The sequence below is a fragment of the Neoarius graeffei genome, chromosome 3 (assembly GCF_027579695.1).
Source record: "Neoarius graeffei isolate fNeoGra1 chromosome 3, fNeoGra1.pri, whole genome shotgun sequence".
NCBI lineage: Eukaryota > Metazoa > Chordata > Actinopteri > Siluriformes > Ariidae > Neoarius > Neoarius graeffei.
This window is the reverse complement of record NC_083571.1, coordinates 76,936,567-76,957,577: the sequence shown is the minus strand read 5'-3', so window position 1 is coordinate 76,957,577 and position 21,011 is coordinate 76,936,567. Positions and strand designations below refer to the sequence as shown.

General features: G+C 38.7%; 1 protein-coding gene across 1 annotated transcript in view; it reads right to left on the bottom strand.

Annotated features, from left to right (window-relative positions):
* Positions 1-8,948: 8,948 nt before the first annotated feature.
* Positions 8,949-21,011, bottom strand: part of ptchd4 (patched domain containing 4) — a 35,997-nt gene continuing 23,934 nt past the window's right edge. Inside the window, exon 3 of the mRNA XM_060916028.1 lies at positions 8,949-10,955. Coding sequence (XP_060772011.1) covers positions 9,304-10,955 — 1,652 coding nt within the window. The 3' untranslated portion in view covers positions 8,949-9,303. The remainder of the gene's footprint in view (positions 10,956-21,011) is intronic.

The following is a 21,011-nucleotide window of genomic DNA, read 5'->3' as shown; positions in this document are numbered from 1 at the left end:
TTTGCTGGGGACGTTCGTGAACATCAAAGCTGCCACTTCGGGTCATTTTGAAAGTGAGTGCAATGTAGACCATAGAAAACTGTGTCACAACATGCCTGTCATGTCAACTTTTTTTTTTGGTTTGTTTGTTTTATTGACGGGGTTGTCCCCGAGGATTTTTTTTCAGCAGAGATAAAAACCAGAGGGGGGGATGATCCCCACCATCCCCCCCAGCAAATTGCACCCAGTATATATATATATATATATATATATATATATATATATATATATATATATATATATATATACACACACACACTAGTGCATCTCAAAAAATTAGAATACCATGAAAAAGTTCCTTTTTTTTCATAATTTAATTCAAAAAGGTAAACTTTCATATGTTGTATATTCATAACATGTAAAGTGAAATATTTAAAGCCTTTTTTGTTTTAATTTTGATGATTATGGCTTATAGCTCATGAAAATCAGAAATCCAGTATCTCAAATTATTAGAATATTCCCTAAGATCAATCAAAAAAAGGATTTACAATACAGAAATGTCCAACTTCTGAAAAGTATATTCATTTATACACTCAATACTTGGTTGGGGCTCCTTTACCATGAATTACTGTATCAATGCGGTGTGGCATGGAGGTGATTAGTCTGATGGGATAAGGTTCTTATGCTGGAATGCAGTGTTTTCCTTTCTCCAAACTTAACGCTTCTCATTTAAACCAAAATGTTCTATTTTGGTCTCATCCATCCACAAAACATTTTTCCAATAGCCTTCTGGCTTGTCCATATGATCTTTAGCAAACTGCAGACAAGTAGCAAGTTTTTTGGAGAGCAGTGGCTTTCTCCTTGCAACCTTGCCATGCACACCATTGTTGTTCAGAGTTTTCCTGATGGTCGACTCATGAACATTAACATTAGCCAATGTGAGAGAGGCCTTCAGTTGCTTAGAAGCTACCCTGGGGTCCTTTGTGACCTCGCCGACTATTACATGCCTTGCTCTTGGAGTGATCTTTGTTGGTCGACCACTCCTGGGGAGGGTAACAATGGTCTTGAATTTCCTCCATTTGTACACAATCTGTCTGACTGTGGATTGGTGGAGTCCAAACTCTTTAGAGATGGTTTTGTAACCTTTTCCAGCCTGATGAGCATCAACAATGCTTTTTCTGAGGTCCTCAGAAATCTCCTTTGTTTGTGCCATGATACACTTCCACAAACATGTGTTGTGAAGATCAGACTTTTATAGATCCCTGTTCTTTAAATAAAACAGGGTGCCCACTCACACCTGATTGTCATCCCATTGATTGAAAACACCTGACTCTAATTTCATCTTCAAATTAACTGCTAATCCTAGAGGTTCACATACTTTTGCCACTCACAGATATGTAATATTGGATCATTTTCCTCAATAAATAAATGACGAAGTATAAGATTTTTTGTCTCATTTGTTTAACTGGGCTCTCTTTATCTACTTTTAGGACTTGTGTGAAAATCTGATGATGTTTTAGGTCATATTTATGAAGAAATATAGAAAATTCTAAAGGGTTCATAAACTTTCAAGCACCACCGTATATATGGAAGGCAAGGTCAGAGTAACTGAACTAAAACTAAACTGAAAGAAAACAGAAAACAGAGTCGTAACAGAACAAAAAACAGAGTTCTCAAACAGAGTCTTCACACTTGGCTAGGAACAAACATGGCAATCAAAACAGAAACAATCCTTCACCCCATGTTAGTGTTACAGCATCCTTTTAAGCATGCAGTGATACAACAGGTGCGTGCAGGAATCAGGAACAGGTGTGTGCAATGATCCAATTGTCCCAAGGGCATGCCCAATGTGTGGTTGCTCGAGCAGCACCAGGTTTGAGCGCACGAAGGCGTGACACCAATAATGGCAGCTTGGAAGTGCTAGGGCTTGAACCCCTGATCCCTCAGACCTTTTTTGAATATCTTTTTTTAAAGATCTATGTGAGATCTGTCATGGCTGGGTTTTCATTAAGGAGTTTCTGTTCAAGGCAGAGAGAGTTGCTCAACAGTTTGCCACCTTCATTGTTGATCTAGGTATTTATCACATCTAAGCAGACCAGTGTATGTTGACATCAGAAACCTGCACTTAATTATATGCAATTTGTCTTTACAAGCCTCCAGTACCCCCTTGGCACCACACTGCCTAAAAGGGTGGCATCTATAGTGATTATCTCTCTGTGAAAGGGCACTGTTCCCAACCAGGCTCTTTCTGTTAGGAATATCCTGCATTGCCAGAAAGCCAATGTTCTGGCTCCCTTCACTGAGCCAAAGACATGTATGTGTCCCTGGCTTTTGGCATCCAGCATCAGGCTAATAGCCCTCTTTGGAAATATCCTGACAGTCAAGACGTTTTTGAATGCCTGTATTTGGAAGGCAAACTTTAAGAAACATCTTTGATTTTTTGAAATTTGGGAATATAAACATAACTACATATTCTATTGCAACTTGATCCACAAGGGAACTAATTTCTAGGGACAGAGTGACAGTTATTTGGGGTCTGATATTGATGTGCCCCTAAGCCCACAAAAAGCTGGGGGAGAGTAGTGCAACTGTAGTTTGTATCCCTGTCATTTTGCAATTAGGACCCACAGAAATGATGTTGACACCATCCAGTGAGCATTGTTTTTTGTTAAAACTGAAACCAGGTATATTGTTCTGAAGGAGCCATAAAAATGGTCCACCTGCCCATGCTGGCTTTTGAGTGTGGAGTGAGGTGTCAATCGTAGAGGATCAACAGCTGTAGAATGGAGGGACTGCTCCAATGCAACCAGCAATACAGTGCCACATGCAGTGTAATAAGTCCTCACCAGGGAGTAATCTGTGATACTGTACTCAGTGTTTTACAAACTGGACCTGCTTGTTATTCATCATATTTTCCAGAACACATGACACAAAGCTTAAGAGCCTGGGTCTGACTGAATCCTCCTGAAAGTGGTATTTGCACTGTGGCATAGTGAACCAACCCTATTCATGCCCCAGCCTTTAATGTGGCTGTCACAGTTAGTGTAGAATCTGCTGTTGGTGTAGAATCTGCTATTTGTGTTTTGCAGTAGCTGAATCAGACCCCTCCCTAGATACTCGCAAGACCAATGTTGAAATTGGTGGCTCAACTGGTTAATATATGTAAATTGGTAGGTAATTATCAGCCTGGAAGTACGTTCCAAATGCAGATTTTGAAACTGCATCCTCATGCTCCTCTGATAAGGGACGAGGAGGATGATTAGTCATTGAGGTATAAAGAGGGCTCTGTTGAGAAATACACTGATCAGCCATAACATTAAACCACCTGCCTAATATTTTGTAGGTCCCCCTTGTGCTGCCAAAACAGCATGGACTCTACAAGACCTTTGAAGGTGTGTTGTGGTATCTCGCACCAAGACGTTAACACAGATCCTTGGCCTGTAAGTTGCAAAGTGGGGCCTCCATGGATTGGACTTGTTTGTCCAGCACACCCCACAGATGCTTGATCTGATTGAGATCTGGGGAATTTGGAGGCCAAGTCAACACCTTGAACTCTTTATGTTCCTCAAACTATTCCTGAACAAATTTTGGAATGTGGCAGGAAGCATTTTCCTGCTAAAAGAGGCCACTGACATTAGGGAACACCATTGCCATGAAGGGATGTACTTGATCTGCAACAATGTTCAAGTAGGTGGTACGTTTCAAGGTAACATCCACATGAATGCCAGGAGCCAAGGTTTCCCAACAGAACAATGCCCAGAGCATCATATTGCCTCCATCCATATGATGTAAAGGACCGCGAGTTGGCCTAGTGGTTAGCATGTCCGCCTCTCAATCGGGAGATCATGAGTTCTACTCACAGTCGGGTCATACCAAAGACCATCATAAAAATGGTACCTACTGCTGTCTGGCAAGGCATGCTGCAATACAGATGCAAGTGAGGAGTCAAACTCTTGTGGTTACCAGAGGACTAGCCCTCCACTGTAACCCTAGCTATGTAATAGGCGAGAGGCTGAGGGCTACGGAAATGAAGATCGGCAGCACCCTATGCGCCACATGGTGTGGGAAGGACTTTGATATGATGTAAAAGAAAATGTGATTCATCAGACCTGATCACCTTCTTCCAATGCCCCATGGCCTAGTTCTGATTCTCACATGCCCATTGTAAGCCCTTTTGGCAGTGGGCAGGGGTCAGCATGGGCAATCGGACTAGTCTGTGGCTACGCAGCCCCATATACAGCAAGCTGCGATGCATTGTATGTTCTGACTCCTTTCTATTATAGCCTGTATTAACTTTTTCAGCAATTTGTTTTACAGTAGCTGTTCTGTGGGATTGGACCAGATGGGCTACCCTTTGCTCTGCAAATGCATCAGTGAGCCTTGAGCGTCCATGACTCTGTTGCCGAATCACCATTGGTCCTTCCTCGAACCATTTTTGGTAGGCACTAACCACTAAATACCCCGCAAGACCTGCTGTTTTAGAGATTCTCTGACCCTTTGATTTTTCCTGCTTCCAACATATCAACTTCAAGAACTGACTGTTCACTTGCTGCTTACACATTGACAGGCACCACTGTAATGAGATAATCAATGTTCAACTTCAACTGTCAGTGGTTTTAAGGTTATGGCTGATTGGTGTAAATGCCTCCAAGTTACATCGTCTCAGCTCCTGATAAGTGACTTGAAATAAGCCATGTCTGTTGGCAAGTTGCTGATTTTTTTAAACTAGAGAGCATCGCAGACTGTTCTGTGGGATTCTTGTTGGTCATTGATAGGCCTTAGATAACAAGGTGCTTAGATGGAGGAACTTGTTCCAATTTGACAATTCTAGAAGAAAGCATCACCAAAGTAGAAAGGAATAGGAGGAGGTTATGCTTACCTTTAGTGAACAGGGCACCTAAATGAATAGCTCCGGATAGTGTTCATGTAGTCCAATGTGCACACAGTTGAAAAGTTACAGTAATATTTGACATTTATCATGTGTGTAGAAAGGAATGATTGAGGATGCACTTGACATTCCATAATTTATTACTGATCTACTCAGCTTTTATCTTTGCCTTTTATTGCATTTTTATATTAAGTTTTAGATTAAAAAAATCTTTCACTTTTCATTTCTTAAAAAAACTATAAAATCCTATACAATTTTATATATATATATATATATATATATATATATATATATATATATATATATATATATATATATATATATATATCACACACACTTTTCTGGTCATTAGTACAACACATAACAAGTTACTAACAAGATGATTTTGATTAAAAAAGCATACTGTTGCAACATTTCTCAAAATATAAAAACAAACAAAAATGCACACTAACTAAATACATGCATACATACATTACATGCGTAGACAATCATTCTTGGGAAGTATATGATTTAATGCATTTCTTTTCTTTATATAGCCTACTTCATTGGCATGCCCTCTTCCTACATAATAATTACATAGTGATGCCATCATTGGTTAAACATTAAGATCTCCATTTGCTTCAATGGCTGGTCAGATGAGCATGGTGGACATTTACACAAGGTGTTCAATGCCTGACATTCTGAGAAACATTACACATCCTCTTCAGTAAGCCACCACTGCTTCAATATAGGTTTAGTGTTGTATTTGTATTGTTTTGCAATTGCTATATATTCATGCTCACTTTCAACTTTTTGGTCCGCATAATCTGCCTGTCTCAGCCTGTTCTCAAAGAAAGCAAGGATTCGAATGAGTTAATAAGATGATATTGAAGTACATAGAAATTAAAACAGAATAAAAGACACACCTGCTCACCATGCCCTAAACCTAACTATTTGTAACATGTTAATGTGAGCTGACTCAGGTGAATTCTTTCTGTTGTGTAAAACACTGATTTATGTGGCTCTCTTACTGAGTGACTCTTACTTGTGGCTCTCTTAATCTGCCTTTGGAATAATTTCACAATACCTTCACTATTACACCCTTGACTGGAGCAATAATGGCAAATGGATCTACAACACCAATTGTGTAAAACGTAAATAAAAACAGAATACAATGATTTTCAAATCTTTTTCAACCTATATTCATTGAAATACAGTACAAACAAGATATTTAATGTTCAAAATAATCAACCTTTTTTTTTTGTAAATATACACTCATTCTAAAATTGATGCCTGCAACATATTCAAAAAATGGTGACAGGCTCAACAAAAGACAGAAAATGTTGGAAGCTCAAAAAACGCCTGTTTGGGACATTCTACAGGGAAACAGGGTAATTGGAAAGGCTCAGTTGTTCATAAGCAAGGATGGGGCAAGGTTCACCACTTTGTGAAAAACTGCATGGGCAAATAGTCCAACAGTTTAAGAACAGCGTTTCTCAACATACAATTGCAAGGAATTTAGGGATTTCATCGTCAACATTCCATAATATCATCAATGGATTCAGAGAATCCAGAGAAATCACTGCAGGTAGGGGGCAAGGCCGATAACCAACATGGAACACCCATGACCCTTGATCCCTCAGGTAGAACTGCATTAAAACCCACATAAAGGATACTTACTACATGGGCTTTGGAACACTTTGGAAAACCGCTGTCAATAAACAGTTCATCTACCATGCAAAGCAAAATCCAAATACCTACAACATCCAGAAAAGCAGCTGAATTCTCTGAGCCTGAGCTCATCTGAGATGGACTGACACGAAGTGGAACAGTGTGCTGTGGTCTGATGAGTCCACATTTTGATCGTTTTTGGAAATCATGGAAGTTGTATCCTCCAGACTAAAGAGGAAAAGGACCATCCAGATTATCACCAGGACAATGTTCAAAAAACAGCATCTGTGATTGGTATGTGGTGTGTTAGTGCCCATGGCATGGGTAACTTGCACATCTGTGAAGGCACTATTAATGCTAAAAGGTACATAAAGGGTTTTGTAGCAACATGCTGCCATCTAGATGGCATCTTTTTCAGGGACGTCCTTGCCTATTTCAGCAAGACAATGCCAAGCCCCATTCTGCACATGTAACAACAGCATGGCTTCATAGTAAAAGAGTGCAGGTGCTACACTGGCCTGCCTGCCTCCCATTGAAAATGGATGGTGCATTATGACGTACAAAGTACAACAAGGGAGACCCTGGATTGTTGAGTAACTTAAGTCTTCTATTAAGCAAGAATGGGAAACAAGTTCACATTCAGAACGTCAACAATTAGTGTTCTTGTTTCCCAAATGCAGACTGAGTGCTGTTAAAAGAAGAGGTGGTGTAACAGTGGTAAACAAGCCCCTGTCCCAACTTTTTTGGAACATGTTGCAGACATCAAATTCAGAATGAATGTTTATTTACAAAAAACAGTAAAGTTTATCAGTTTGAGCATTAAATATCTTGTCTTTATATCGTATTCAACTCAATATAGGTTGAAAATCATTGCAAATCATTGCATTCTGTTTTTATTTGCAATTTACAGTGTCCCACTTTTTCTGGAATTCAGGTTTAACACTGGCAACAATCTCTGGCAATAATTATACATGCTAGTTTTCACAAATAAAAATCTGATACAAATTTTTGACAATCGACATAGCAAATCCAGTGTTTAACAGGAGAAGGTTCACCAATATTTCAACGTTTTTTGTAGGTGATAGCTACCTTTTTTATTATTATTATTATTTGCCCAGCATATTGCCATAGACAACATTATTACCCATGGCTTTCACAAACAAGGATAAATTAAATACTAGGTCTTAAAATACTCAATCTGCTTTAAATACATATTTTATGCTATTCTAAAATTGAAGTTGAACTAATGGCTGACTAATATTCAACTACCTGTAATGAGTTATATTCGCTCATTAGTTGGATATGATGGAATTTTACTTTAAAATATGTTGTTAAAAGTTAAAGGACCATAATATTTATATTAGGCAATGATAAAAAAAATTAAGCCTGACAACATTACATTTCTGTAATGGCATGGTATGTATTTTACTTTTATTATTTTTTTACTGTTGTAATATAGCCCATAGTAATTTGCTCATACTACACTATTGTTATGTATAATTTTTCATTTTAGTTGACGGACTGCTTTGTAACTAATATTCCTTGTTCTCTAAGTTATAGCAATTATTCCAACTACTGTGTTTAGTTCCTGCAGCCTCTGCTCTTCCTACTACTATTTGCACTTGCTTCTTGTCAACTGGTGCATATCTAATACTATAACACTCACAATGTTGTCAGCTCTTCAAGATTGATACTTGGATTGTATATGGTCTTACTTGTAAGTCACTTTATTAAAAAAGCATCTGCCAAAAGAATAAATGTAAATGTGGGTGAATAAACAGTTGCTACAAAGGTGACTATAATGGGTATTAATTTTGAAAAATTCTTTCACTGCCACTTTCAATGCCACTACAAGGTCAATTGTAGTGTCTGTTTATCCACATAAATTCGGCCACTATTTTGGACACATAAAATTACTTGAAACATTTGGTTAATTCTCAGCACATGCTTATTGTTTCTTGTATTACACCTTCAATACGGTGCAAAATGAATGGAAAAAGACAAATTACAAAGGACATCTTGTTCCTGTGTAATGTCATAAAATTGTACCTCCCAGCTAATTTGTATAGGACAGTGTATAACATCTGCTCTGCTCAACTATTCAATAAACCTAAGTCATACTACACTTATGAAAGCTTGCTCATTAGTTTTTGCACATATTTGATAACCAGGACAATAATTACTGAAGTCCAAGTCTATACATTTTGTCTAATAAAATACATATTCACCACACAGGATCTTCAGTAATCATTATATATATATATATATATATATATATATATATATATATATATATATATATATATATATATATATATATATATTCAGCCTTTCATTTATAAACATGTTGACTTCTGGCCACACTTAGGACATAGGCTACAATTTTGGACAATTTAAGATTTAATAGTATCAATACTACTCTGTCTATCTACTTTCAGACCCTAACAATGTGCTTGAGAAACAGCTCCCCATTTTGTAGCAGTTCGTACTATAATTTTAACATGAACTGCAGGCTTTACTTCCCAGATTTCCAATTTGGGTTTGTCTTCCCCAAACAACAGGTGACCTGTCAACAGAAGCAGGCAGATGCTATATACTAGTCTGGATGAATGGTACAAAATAAAAAGACCATCTGCTCTTGATAGCAAGCTTCCCCATTAGTGGAGTTGCTGAGGGTCATCCCACTTGAAAAAGTGGATCCACTTTGACCCTCATGACCTGTGAATTGCTACATGTATTTTCGTCCTATTGGACGGAACATTCCCTGTTACACTCACACAAACATCTCAGACACTGGTCACATGGTCAGGGTTATCTCTGACTTCGATGCACTCAACCTCCTCCCTCTCCCGTTCCCTCTCACGCTCTTTCCTCTTTGCTCGTTTCTTTTTCTTGTGCCTTTTCTTGGAGGGAGGGAAAAAAGTCAAGAACACTGGGAGGATAATGAAACAGTGCAGCACTGTACATCCAGTGGTGAGTAGCGAGCACTTGAACAGTGTATAGGTCAGGTTGGAAGGCACAAAGAGCAGGGGCATTATGCCAATTACAAAGCATGAGGCATTCTGTATAATGGCTGCCCCATGCTCTTCGAGCGAAATCTTGATGCATTGAGTCCTGGTGTGCTCGGTAGCCAGTACAAACGTGTAGAGGTGAGGAGCACAGTGATCCATGGCAAAGTTGAGAGTATAAATAAGGCACAGGATAGAGATACTGTCCATATCTACATTCCAGAGTGTCATGAGGCCTAGGACACCCAGCTCCACAGAGGTAACGGTCAAAATCAACCAGAAGTTCCCTAAGGGATTAATAACAAGGAAGAAAGTGAGGATGAGGATGGTCAGGACACTGAAACCTGATGTTAGAATTGGGGAGACAACCGAGGAACTGTAGCGGTCCATGAACACAAAGGTGGGGTTGAAGACAATGAACCTGATGCTGTTTATAAGAGAAAGGGGTCTGAGTCTCTCAAGTAGCTCCACCACCTCCTCCCTCGTCTTCTCTGTGGTTCTGGCAACCAAGTACATCCTGGATGCAATGATGTCATACTCATCCCCATTTTTGGAGAAAATTATGTCTTCTGTGAAGTGCTGATACTCTGGTCTCCTTAGAAATGAAGTCTTGAGAATATTTATGAAATCACTTTTGGTTGATGCACTAACATTTGTGACCTTCAAATAATTAAAGTAATTATCAGTCCATGAAATCTTATTGAAACCCTGCCCTAGTGTCTTGAGGTGCTCCTGCACTGTGGAGTTCCAGTATTCAATGGGCTCATAGATGTAGAATCCTATCACTGGGCTATAATTGCTGAACAATTTCTGCTGGGTCAGGGCAAATGACACACTAGGTGAATTGCTGGCTAATAAATTCACTATATTGTAGCCGTCACTGATTTGTAAACATCCCATGAATGAAAACGAGGCATAAATCAGGTAGAGAATGACCACAAATGGCTTGACGTATGTGTTAGTAATCCACTCTGTGTAATGCTCCCTCAGGAAGTGCTGAATAAAGTGATTCTGGTAGGGCATACTGTCATGGTGTGTGGAGAGATCATGGCCATCACTCATCATGGTCTTGAACCATGTAGGCTGGCGGTCCAGGTATTCTACAGAGGGGATTTTGCAGCAGAAAACACTGTGGTAGCGGTTCTGCTCAAGTTGGCCAGCAAACACCAGGCAGGAGCCATAAAAGGAAAAGACGTAGAAGTAATTTACCAGGATGGCCACACACATGCTCTGACAGAACACCTTCACGGACTCGATGTTGGTGAAAGGACTGGCGCCCATGCCAAACGTGATAATATACAATGAACTTGTCATGGTGTAGCATACCATCACATCAGCAAAGGCATCTGCCACTCGCTCTTTGAAGGGCAGACTCTCCCGGGTTCTTCTCCAGCCAGCCAGGAGTTCAAACACTCCTTTGGTTCCATGCCCTGTGAAAAAACATGAACATTTAAGGCATTTAAATATTCAAAAAGTGATTAAAGTTTATACAGTTTTTGTGAACCGATAAAATGCTGTCTTCATCATTTACATTATGGTTTCTGGCATCACATCAGAAAGCAGGATTGCATGGATAACTGGACAAACAGAATAGACTATTAGGTATGCTCTTAACACACAATGGTTTAATGATGTTTGTTGTGATGAGAGTGCAATCAGGGGCTCTGGCAGGTCTAGTTATGATAGCATGACTAAAAGGGAGGACCAGAAAGTAACAAAGGCATTAGGGCACCCTGGAACTTAGTGTCCCAACATTCTAGCATCAAGAAACCTGAAAGATCATGTGAGAGTGGATGAGCGACAGCATCCAGAAAATCCCAGTTTAACAAAACATTCTATGTCCATGAAACATGCAGTCCTGTGCCATTACCGAAGAGAAACGCAATTTAACAAAATGCCTGACTAAACAAACTTTTGCTGAAACCACACCCAGTCGTGGAAAAGGTGCAGCCTCCAATAATATCTGACTGCAGAGCCGCAGTTTTACACCCCCGCAGTTTCAGTCCAGTGGCATTCAGAACATGTGCTGACAGGGTTTTTTTTGTTGTTGTTTATTTTAGCAACTGTTAATTGCTAATTGACATTTCTATTATTTTAGGGTTAAGGTTAGGGCTTGAAAATATCAAGTTAGGTAAGCCACCATTTACCTTGGCAACTTTGCACACTACTGGCATTATCTTAACTAGCTTCATGAGGTAGTCACCTGGAATGCTTTTCAATTAACAGGTGTGCCTCATCAAAACTTAATTAGTGGACTAGTTTCTTGCCTTCTTAATGTGCTTGAGATCAAAAATACAGTAAATAAAAATACAAATCAGTGTTCTCCAGGAACTCTGAAGTAGCCTGCTAAAAAAAAAAGTAGTAGGCAGCTCTGGAATTTGTGGCAGCGAAGCCAAAGGCGTGATAATGCTAGGGGGGTTTGGGGGCATGTCCCCCAGAAAATTTTGAAATTTACATGCCTTCTGGTGCATTCTCAGCTAATAAATTACTAACCATTTCCCTGTAAAATACTTGCAAAATATGTATGAAATTTCCCTCCAGATGTATGTATGCTTGGCGTTCTCAGTCACCCTCTGTAGTATGCTGCCTGGCTCAGTAACATAACTACATGGTAAGCTTATTTGGTGCATGTGTAACGTACTTGATGCACTTCTGGTGTGGTATTATGTATTGTATAGTCTTAATTTCAGCATAAATATTTGCACACAATTAGTTATTTGGCGATACAGTGGTGTAGTGGTTAGCACTGTTGCCTCACAGCAAAAAGGTTCTGGGTTTGAGCTCAGTGGCCAACGGGAGTCTTTCTGTGTGGAGTTTGCATGTTCTCCCCGTGTCTGTGTGGATTTCCTCCAGGTACTTCGGTTTCCCCCACAGTCCAAAGACATGCAGGTGAGGTTAATTGGTGGGTCTAAATTGACCGTAGGTGTGAATGTGAATGCTTGTTTGTCTCTGTATGTCAGCCCTGCGATGATCTGGTGACTTGTCCAGGGAGTACCCTGCCTCTTGCCCATAGTCAGCTGGGATAGGCTCCAGCTTGCCTGTGACCCTGCACAGGATAAGCGGTTATGGATAATGGATGGATGGAATTAGTTATTTGCACTTGCACTTTATAAGTATGAAGCCTTAGCTAAGGGACCATACATCTCTATGGGAACTTAGACACTCCGGGTAGCTTCTGGATATGAAAATAACAATTCTTAGATATGAAAACATTAATTACGATTTATATGTACAAGCCTTCAGAAAAGATAGACTTTATTTATTTAGCCCATAGAAAGTTTTAGTTTCTTCTTCGGTGGAATTTTGTGAAAACCAAGTGAAATTGTCTGCAACAACCACCAACTGTGTCTTTACGGTCTGCTATAGCATGGTCATATGGTCCAGCTCAGCCAATCAGAGCGCGAGAATCAATCAACAAATATGGCGTCACTTCCAGTCATGTTAGACCCGAATCGAAGACAATTTCGTGGTGAAATAATTGGATTTGCAGCAAATTATGGGCAGCGGAGATGATATAAATCGCTTGAACATTGAAAGGCAAGTTGTTTTGTTTTTGTTTTTTTCTGGGATCGAGTAGCCAGCGCAGACTGTCTGTGTAGGCAGAGACAACCGCCGGTCACCAGTGCTTGTGGACATCTCTGACAAATAAAAATAGAGCAAATAGAGCGGCAGCTACAATTATCGACATTCCATAATTATTGACACCTTTTCAGATTTACCAATAAAAAACAATTTTACAAAGGTGAGTTTCAGTTAGACTTGTCCAGGGTGTACCCCGCCTTTCGCCCATAGTCAGCTGGGATAGGCTCCAGCTTGCCTGCGACCCTGTAGAAGGATAAAGCGGCTAGAGATAATGAGATGAGATGAGTTTCAGTTACAACAATTATTATTGGTTAATTAATCAACCAGAAGACCCCCCTCACCCTTTGATCTTGTCATCGGATGACACAGCTCATTACCTGAGATGGAATTTTTTTAGCATGATCAGCAATTTAAGGAAAACCCAGATGCTATCATCGCAGGTAAGCATGGTGGAAAGATCATGGACATGTTTTTACTTATCAAATTCACCGATATTTCATGATCTCCTTGTCAAAACCTACTTTGTTTCTTACTCTTTCATTTGACAGTCGCCATTTTGTATCTAAACGCGTGTTTGAGAAGTCACGTGAGGTGTCGATAATAGTGATCACGTTCACCGGTGTCCACCATTATCGACACCCTGTGGAATTAAGTGACATTTACAAGTGTTTTGTATCGATCTTTGTGTAATACTTTTGAAATAAATGAAGTACTTTAAAAAAATAAAAGTGCTGTGATTTATACTGATTTTTTTTTTCTGATTCATAACAGAATGGAATGCTTATAGAGTATTTGGAATCCTATTGCAATAAATTGAATTAGACCAGAATTAAATTCCTACCATATAAAAAATACATGCTTGAAATATTCAGACTTTTCTGTTCCATTCAGAATTTTTTTTTTACAGTTTGTTGTAAATATCTACCACATTACAATATCGGTAGACATTTTATATTTTGGTTCGAGGAATGACATGCAACCTTTGATCTGGATTTTCATGTGGTTACAATGTCAATTGCCTGTTGACATTCATTGGTAAACTACAAAACTAGAAATTAATACAAACAACAATGAATGATTAACAAAATGTGACCTACGAAAATACTTAGAAAGTGGGTAGAAAGTGGAACAAAAATATTTTCTGACACAGACTAAACATTAACATTGTAAACATTTGTTTACAAGCATTAGAATTACTTTCTCATTTATGTAAACACCGACATCGATATATTTATATAAAAGATCTTTTGTACTAAATATAAGTCTATGTAAAAAAAATTAAATAAAAACTACATTGTTAACTTAATATCCTATACCGATTATTTTTTTTATAAATAATAATCTGAATGTCGATAATTGTGGAACGGTGTTGATAACTGTGGACAAAGGTGTCAATAATTGTGCCGTGGTGTCACGTGAGTTAATACGCTAGGTAATCGGGAATCAACTCATTTTTTTTCCAGTGGAAGTTTGAGTAACTATTCATGCACAATTTACATATTGAAAGTCTTTGCTACTTTTGCAATGGCCAAAAGATCATTAAGGTGTCGATAATTGTAGCCACCGCTCTAGTCCTATTCCACAACTGTAGTAATCCATATTATGTCAAGAACCACTCAACTACATAAAGAGAAATGACATCCATAATTACTTTAAGACATGAAGTGTCTTTTAATTAATAAAAATAAAGAAAAATATTATTGAATTAGAAGGTGTGTCCAAATGTTTGACTGGTAGTGTACATACCAATTTCTATAAATCTGCTTTGTGATAGTGTCTATTGTTTAAAGTGCTGTACAATAAAATTGAATTGAACTGAACTGAATTGGACAGTGATCTTGATATGCTTGAAGGGATGCTGATGTCTCAGGGTCATGCCTGTGTTACATTCAGGCTCTTCTTTTTAGTTATGCTGTCATAGTGAGACTTGCTGGAATCCCCACTTTCTGTATTTCAATACACACCACTTCAGGCCACTGTATGCTCAGTATATATATCTAATAATCTGTTCTCTCAGACTGTCGAGCTGCACGTGTGCTCCTGGACCAGAGCCTGATGCCTTTCTCCTCTGGACTTGTCTGATTCATTCATGTCCTGATGGTCTCCTCCTTCTGCTTCTTCAGGTTTGACCATGAGAATGTGAACAAGAGCCAGTGCCAAAAATCCAGAACTAATTTACATTCTCCTATCAAATCTAACAGTATGTTGAGCTGCACATGTGATGCCAATGCCTGTCACACAAATTAAAATTTTAAGTAAACTTTCGATTTTCATCATGCACTATCAGTGATTACTAATCATTTTATTATAAATTAATAGAAATTAATTTTGGCATCCTTGTGCCATGCTGGTCACCACCCTCCCTCCCCTGTGCTGGATCACGCTGACCTCAGCTAGTTCTCCTCCCTTAGAAAATCGGGAAAGGATCCGTTTCATTGCTCATGATTCTCAGCTTGGAGGTAAATCTTTCATGATGTAAACAGCCACTGTTTCGCAAGACATGTCTCTTTCTTTTCCCTTCACTTCCTGTCCTCCATGGCTGTGACTTACCTGGGTAAGAAAATGCACTCTCTCTCTCTTTGCTACAATAAAACATTCAGTGCACCACTGAATATTCTGACTTTTACTCAGTGCATCACTCTGCTCCTGTCTTGGCGCTATCTGCATTTATGACTCACCTTCTGATGCTGTGGATAATCTCACCTGGATATACTGGAGACTTTTCAAAAACACCTTATGCTTTTGACTCACCTTTATTGCCTAATTTCACTGCTCTGATTACAAAAAATCCATATTTATCCTTTTACTTTTATTCATTATCAGAGCACACTAAAGATTTAGTGTTCCTTTAGCACATGCAGTACTGTATGCCTTTTCTGTATATGAATGTTTACTGTAATAATCAAAATCCCATTAATCCAATGTCTCCCAGAAGATAATGAAAAACAAAAAATCCCTTTTGCTCCTGGTTCTTAGTGTTTCTTCCTTCATTATTATGGAGTCATTTTAGACTAAATGTAATAAAATGATTTTAAATAGTAAAATGAGTAGATGCAGCAATGAATATATAAATAATCAAATAATAAATTATACCGAACTCTTTATAAACTATTATTTAATCACATTCATTTTCATAATTGGCTCTTAGTAATGTTGCTCTTAAGAGACCTTCTTACAAGTGGGTTCGGGAAAACCACGTACAAAGACAATGTTTGTTGCTTTAGAGTATCTCTAAACTCGCTCTTTAGCCCTAAAGGGCAGCATTATCAGGAAACCTACCCCAGATCACTTGAACCTAGGAAAATACTCAAGCTGTACACCAAATTACATCAAAATCCATTCACTACTTTTTGAGTTACATTGGAAAAAACAAACAAACAAACAAACAAACAAACAAACAAACAAACAAACAAACAAACAAACAAGCAAAAAAACTGGATCTGCATACATATCTGAATATTGGATCCACATTTATATCTGCATTTGCACCAAAATCTAATCAATTGTTCCTTAACCCTTGGCCCACATTTCCACAAAATTTTCTCAAAAGCCGTTCACTACTTTTTGAGTTACGTTGGGAACAGACAAACAAACAAACAGAGGCAAAAACATAACATCCTCAATCACAGTTGGCGGAGGTAATAACATTGTCATATTCCATGTCATTTTTAATTTCAAAATAGAAATATATTTTTCTAAAAATATGACTTATTTCCTTCTGCTTTAATCTGTCAGTGAATACAAGTGGGGCTGAACTTAATCAGATGATTTGCTAATTCTTTGCTATCCATTATTTTGGCCTGGATCAGGCAGTACGCCTCTCGCATAAGACCTCCTGCTAGTGAAGTGTGTGGCAAATCAGATGGAACCACATGTGAGCAGCAAAAGTGGTGCCTTCTTCAGCTGATCAGATAGATAGACATGATTTAACAGCTGATGCTATTTTGACCTGCAGTGAAGATTTGTAATGTGTAATGAGCATAAATGGTAAGTAGATTATTCATGATTGTTTTATGATTAATTAAATAACTGGATTATTTACTCACTGTGTGTGTGTGTGTGTGTGTGTGTGTGCGCGCACTTAATACTTTGCTCCAGTAGTATTATTATGCCATCAATGAGACTTTGTGAGATAATGCATTTCTTAACACTAATACAACCCCGATTCCAAAAAAGTTGGGACAAAGTACAAATTGTAAATAAAAACGGAATGAAATGATGTGGAAGTTTCAAAATTCCATATTTTATTCAGAATAGAACATAGATGACATATCAAATGTTTAAACTGAGAAAATGTATCATTTAAAGAGAAAAATTAGGTGATTTTAAATTTCATGACAACAACACATCTCAAAAAAGTTGGGACAAGGCCATGTTTACCACTGTGAGACATCCCCTTTTCTCTTTACAACAGTCTGTAAACGTCTGGGGACTGAGGAGACAAGTTGCTCAAGTTTAGGGATAGGAATGTTAACCCATTCTTGTCTAATGTAGGATTCTAGTTGCTCAACTGTTAGGTCTTTTTTGTCGTATCTTCCATTTTATGATGCGCCAAATGTTTTCTATGGGTGAAAGATCTGGACTGCAGGCTGGCCAGTTCAGTACCCGGACCCTTCTTCTACGCAGCCATGATGCTGTAATTGATGCAGTATGTGGTTTGGCATTGTCATGTTGGAAAATGCAAGGTCTTCCCTGAAAGAGACGTCATCTGGATGGGAGCATATGTTGCTCTAGAACCGGGATATACCTTTCAGCATTGATGGTGTCTTTCCAGATGTGTAAGCTGCCCATGCCACACGCACTAATGCAACCCCATACCATCAGTGATGCAGGCTTCTGAACTGAGTGCTGATAACAACTTGGGTCATCCTTCTCCTCTTTAGTCCGAATGACACGGCATCCCTGATTTCCATAAAGAACTTCAAATTTTGATTCGTCTGACCACAGAACAGTTTTACACTTTGCCACAGTCCATTTTAAATGAGCCTTGGCCCAGAGAAGACGTCTGCACTTCTGGATCATGTTTAGATACGGCTTCTTCTTTGAACTATAGAGTTTTAGCTGGCAACGGCGGATGGCACGGTGAATTGTGTTCACAGATAATGTTCTCTGGAAATATTCCTGAGCCCATTTTGTGATTTCCAATACAGAATCATGCCTGTATGTGATGCAGTGCCGTCTAAGGGCCCGAAGATCACAGGCACCCAGTATGGTTTTCTGGCCTTGACCCTTACGCACAGAGATTCTTCCAGATTCTCTGAATCTTTTGATAATATTATGCACTGTAGATGATGATATGTTCAAACTCTTTGCAATTTTACACTGTCGAACTCCTTTCTGATATTGCTCCACTATTTGTCGGCACAGAATTAGGGGGATTGGTGATCCTCTTCCCATCTTTACTTCTGAGAGCCGCTGCCACTCCAAGATGCTCTTTTTATACCCAGTCATGTTAATGACCTATTGCCAATTGACCTAATGAGTTGCAATTTGGTCCTCCAGCTGTTCCTTTTTTATACCTTTAACTTTTCCAGCCTCTTATTGCCCCTGTCCCAACTTTTTTGAGATGTGTTGCTGTCATGAAATTTCAAATGAGCCAATATTTGGCATGAAATTTCAAAATGTCTCACTTTCGACATTTGATATGTTGTCTATGTTCTATTGTGAATACAATATCAGTTTCTGAGATTTGTAAATGATTGCATTCCATTTTTATTTACAATTTGTACTTTGTCCCAACTTTTTTGGAATCAGGGTTGTAGTTTCATTGCTGTTATTGACAGATATGAGATTTTAGCCTTCTAGTATCTACAACCCCTGGCAAAAAATATGGAATCACTACTCTTGGAGGATGTTCATTCAGCTGTTTTACTTTGTAGCAAAAAAAAAAAAAAATCACATATATGACAGAATTATTTTATTTAACAGCTGAACATTCTGGCTTTGTAAAATCTACCTAAAAAAATTAAATGAAATTGTTGTTATTAATGGCACATTTTTTTAAGATCAAGTAAAGGAAAAATTATGGAATCACTCAATGATGAGGAAAAAATTATGGAATCATGAACCAAAAAAAAAAAATCACACTTAGTACTTTGTTGCACCTCCTCTGGCTTTTATGACAGCTTGAATTCTTTGAGGCATGGACTTCACTAATGAAAAACAATATTCTTTATCAGTCAGGTTCCAACTTTCTCGTATAGCAGTTGACAGATCAGCTTTGCAGGATGGAGCCTTGTCATGGACCTTTTTTTTTTTTTTTCAATTTCCACCATAAATTTTCAATTGGATTGAGACCCGGACTGTTTGCTGGCAATGTCATTGAGTTGATATGCCTTTCCTGAAGAAAAGTTTGAATGCTCTTTGCTCTCCGGCAAGATGCATTAACATCCTGAAAAATGACTTCATCAATACCAAAAGTACTTTTGATTGATGGAATGAGAAAAGTGTCCAAAATATCAATGTACACCTGTGCATTTACTGTAGAGGTAATGACTGCCATCTCCCAAGGTCCTTTACCTGACATGCAACCCCATATCATCAATGACTGTGGAAAGTTGCTTGTTTTTTTCAGGCAGTCATCTTTATATGTTTCATTGGAACAGCACCAAACACAAGTTCCAGCATCATCTCTTTGGCCAATGCAGATTTGTGATTCATCACTGAATATCAATTTCATCCAGTCATCCACAGTCCATGACTGCTTCTCTTTAGCCCACTGTAACCTTGTTTTCTTCTGTTTAGGTGTTAATGATGGTTTACGTTTGGCTTTTCTGTACGTAAATCCCATTTCCTTCAGCCGATTTCTTACAGTTCGATTACAAACATTGACTCCTGTTTCTGCCCATTTGTTTTCATTTCTTTTGTTGTGCATTTACCATTTTCAAGGCATACTGCTTTGAGTTTCCTGTCCTGATGCTTTGATACCTTCCTTGGTATACCTGTATGTTTCCCTTTTACAACCTTCCCATTTTTATTTGTACTTGCTCCAAATTTTAGACACAGCTGACTGGGAACAACCAACATCTTTTGCCACACTCCGTGTTGAATTACCTTCTTTAAAGAGTTTTATAATCCTTTCCATTGTTTCAACTGACAGCTCTCTTGTTGGGGCCATGTTTCCTGTCAATCAGCCAGGTGCAACAGCTCGTTACGGTCGACAAACACTCTCTTTTAACTGCAAACTAATTTTCGTATTTAGGCTTGTGCAGGTATTTGTTTTAGAAATGCAAGTTATAGGGTGATTCCATAAGTTTTTCCTCATCACTGAGTGATTTCCATAATTTTTTCCTCTACTTGATCTTAAAAAAAAGTGCCATTAATTACAACAATTTTATTTAATTTTTTGAGGTGTATTTTACAAAGTGGCGGCACGGTGGTGTAGTGGTTAGCGCTGTCGGCTCACAGCAAGAAGGTCCTGGGTTCAAGCCCCAGGGCCGGTGAGGGCCTTTCTGTGTGGAGTTTGCATGTTCTCCCCGTGTCCGTGTGGGTTTCCTCCGGGTGCTCCGGTTTCCCCCACAGTCCAAAGACATGCAGGTTAGGTTAACTGGTGACTCTAAAATTGACCGTGAGTGTGAATGGTTGTCTGTGTCTATGTGTCAGCCCTGTGATGACCTAGCGACTTGTCCAGGGTGTACCCCGCCTTTCGCCCGTAGTCAGCTGGGATAGGCTCCACCTTGCCTGCGACCCTGTAGAAGGATAAAGCGGCTAGAGATAATGAGATGAGATGAGATTTTACAAAGTCAGAATGTTCAGCTGTTAAATAAAATAATTTTGTGCCACATCTGTGATTTGTGTTTTTGCTACAAAGTAAAACAGCTGAATGAACATCCTCCAAGAGTAGTAATTCTATATTTTTTGCCAGGGGTTGTAGTATCACCACCATGCAGCCACCAGTGTTCAGA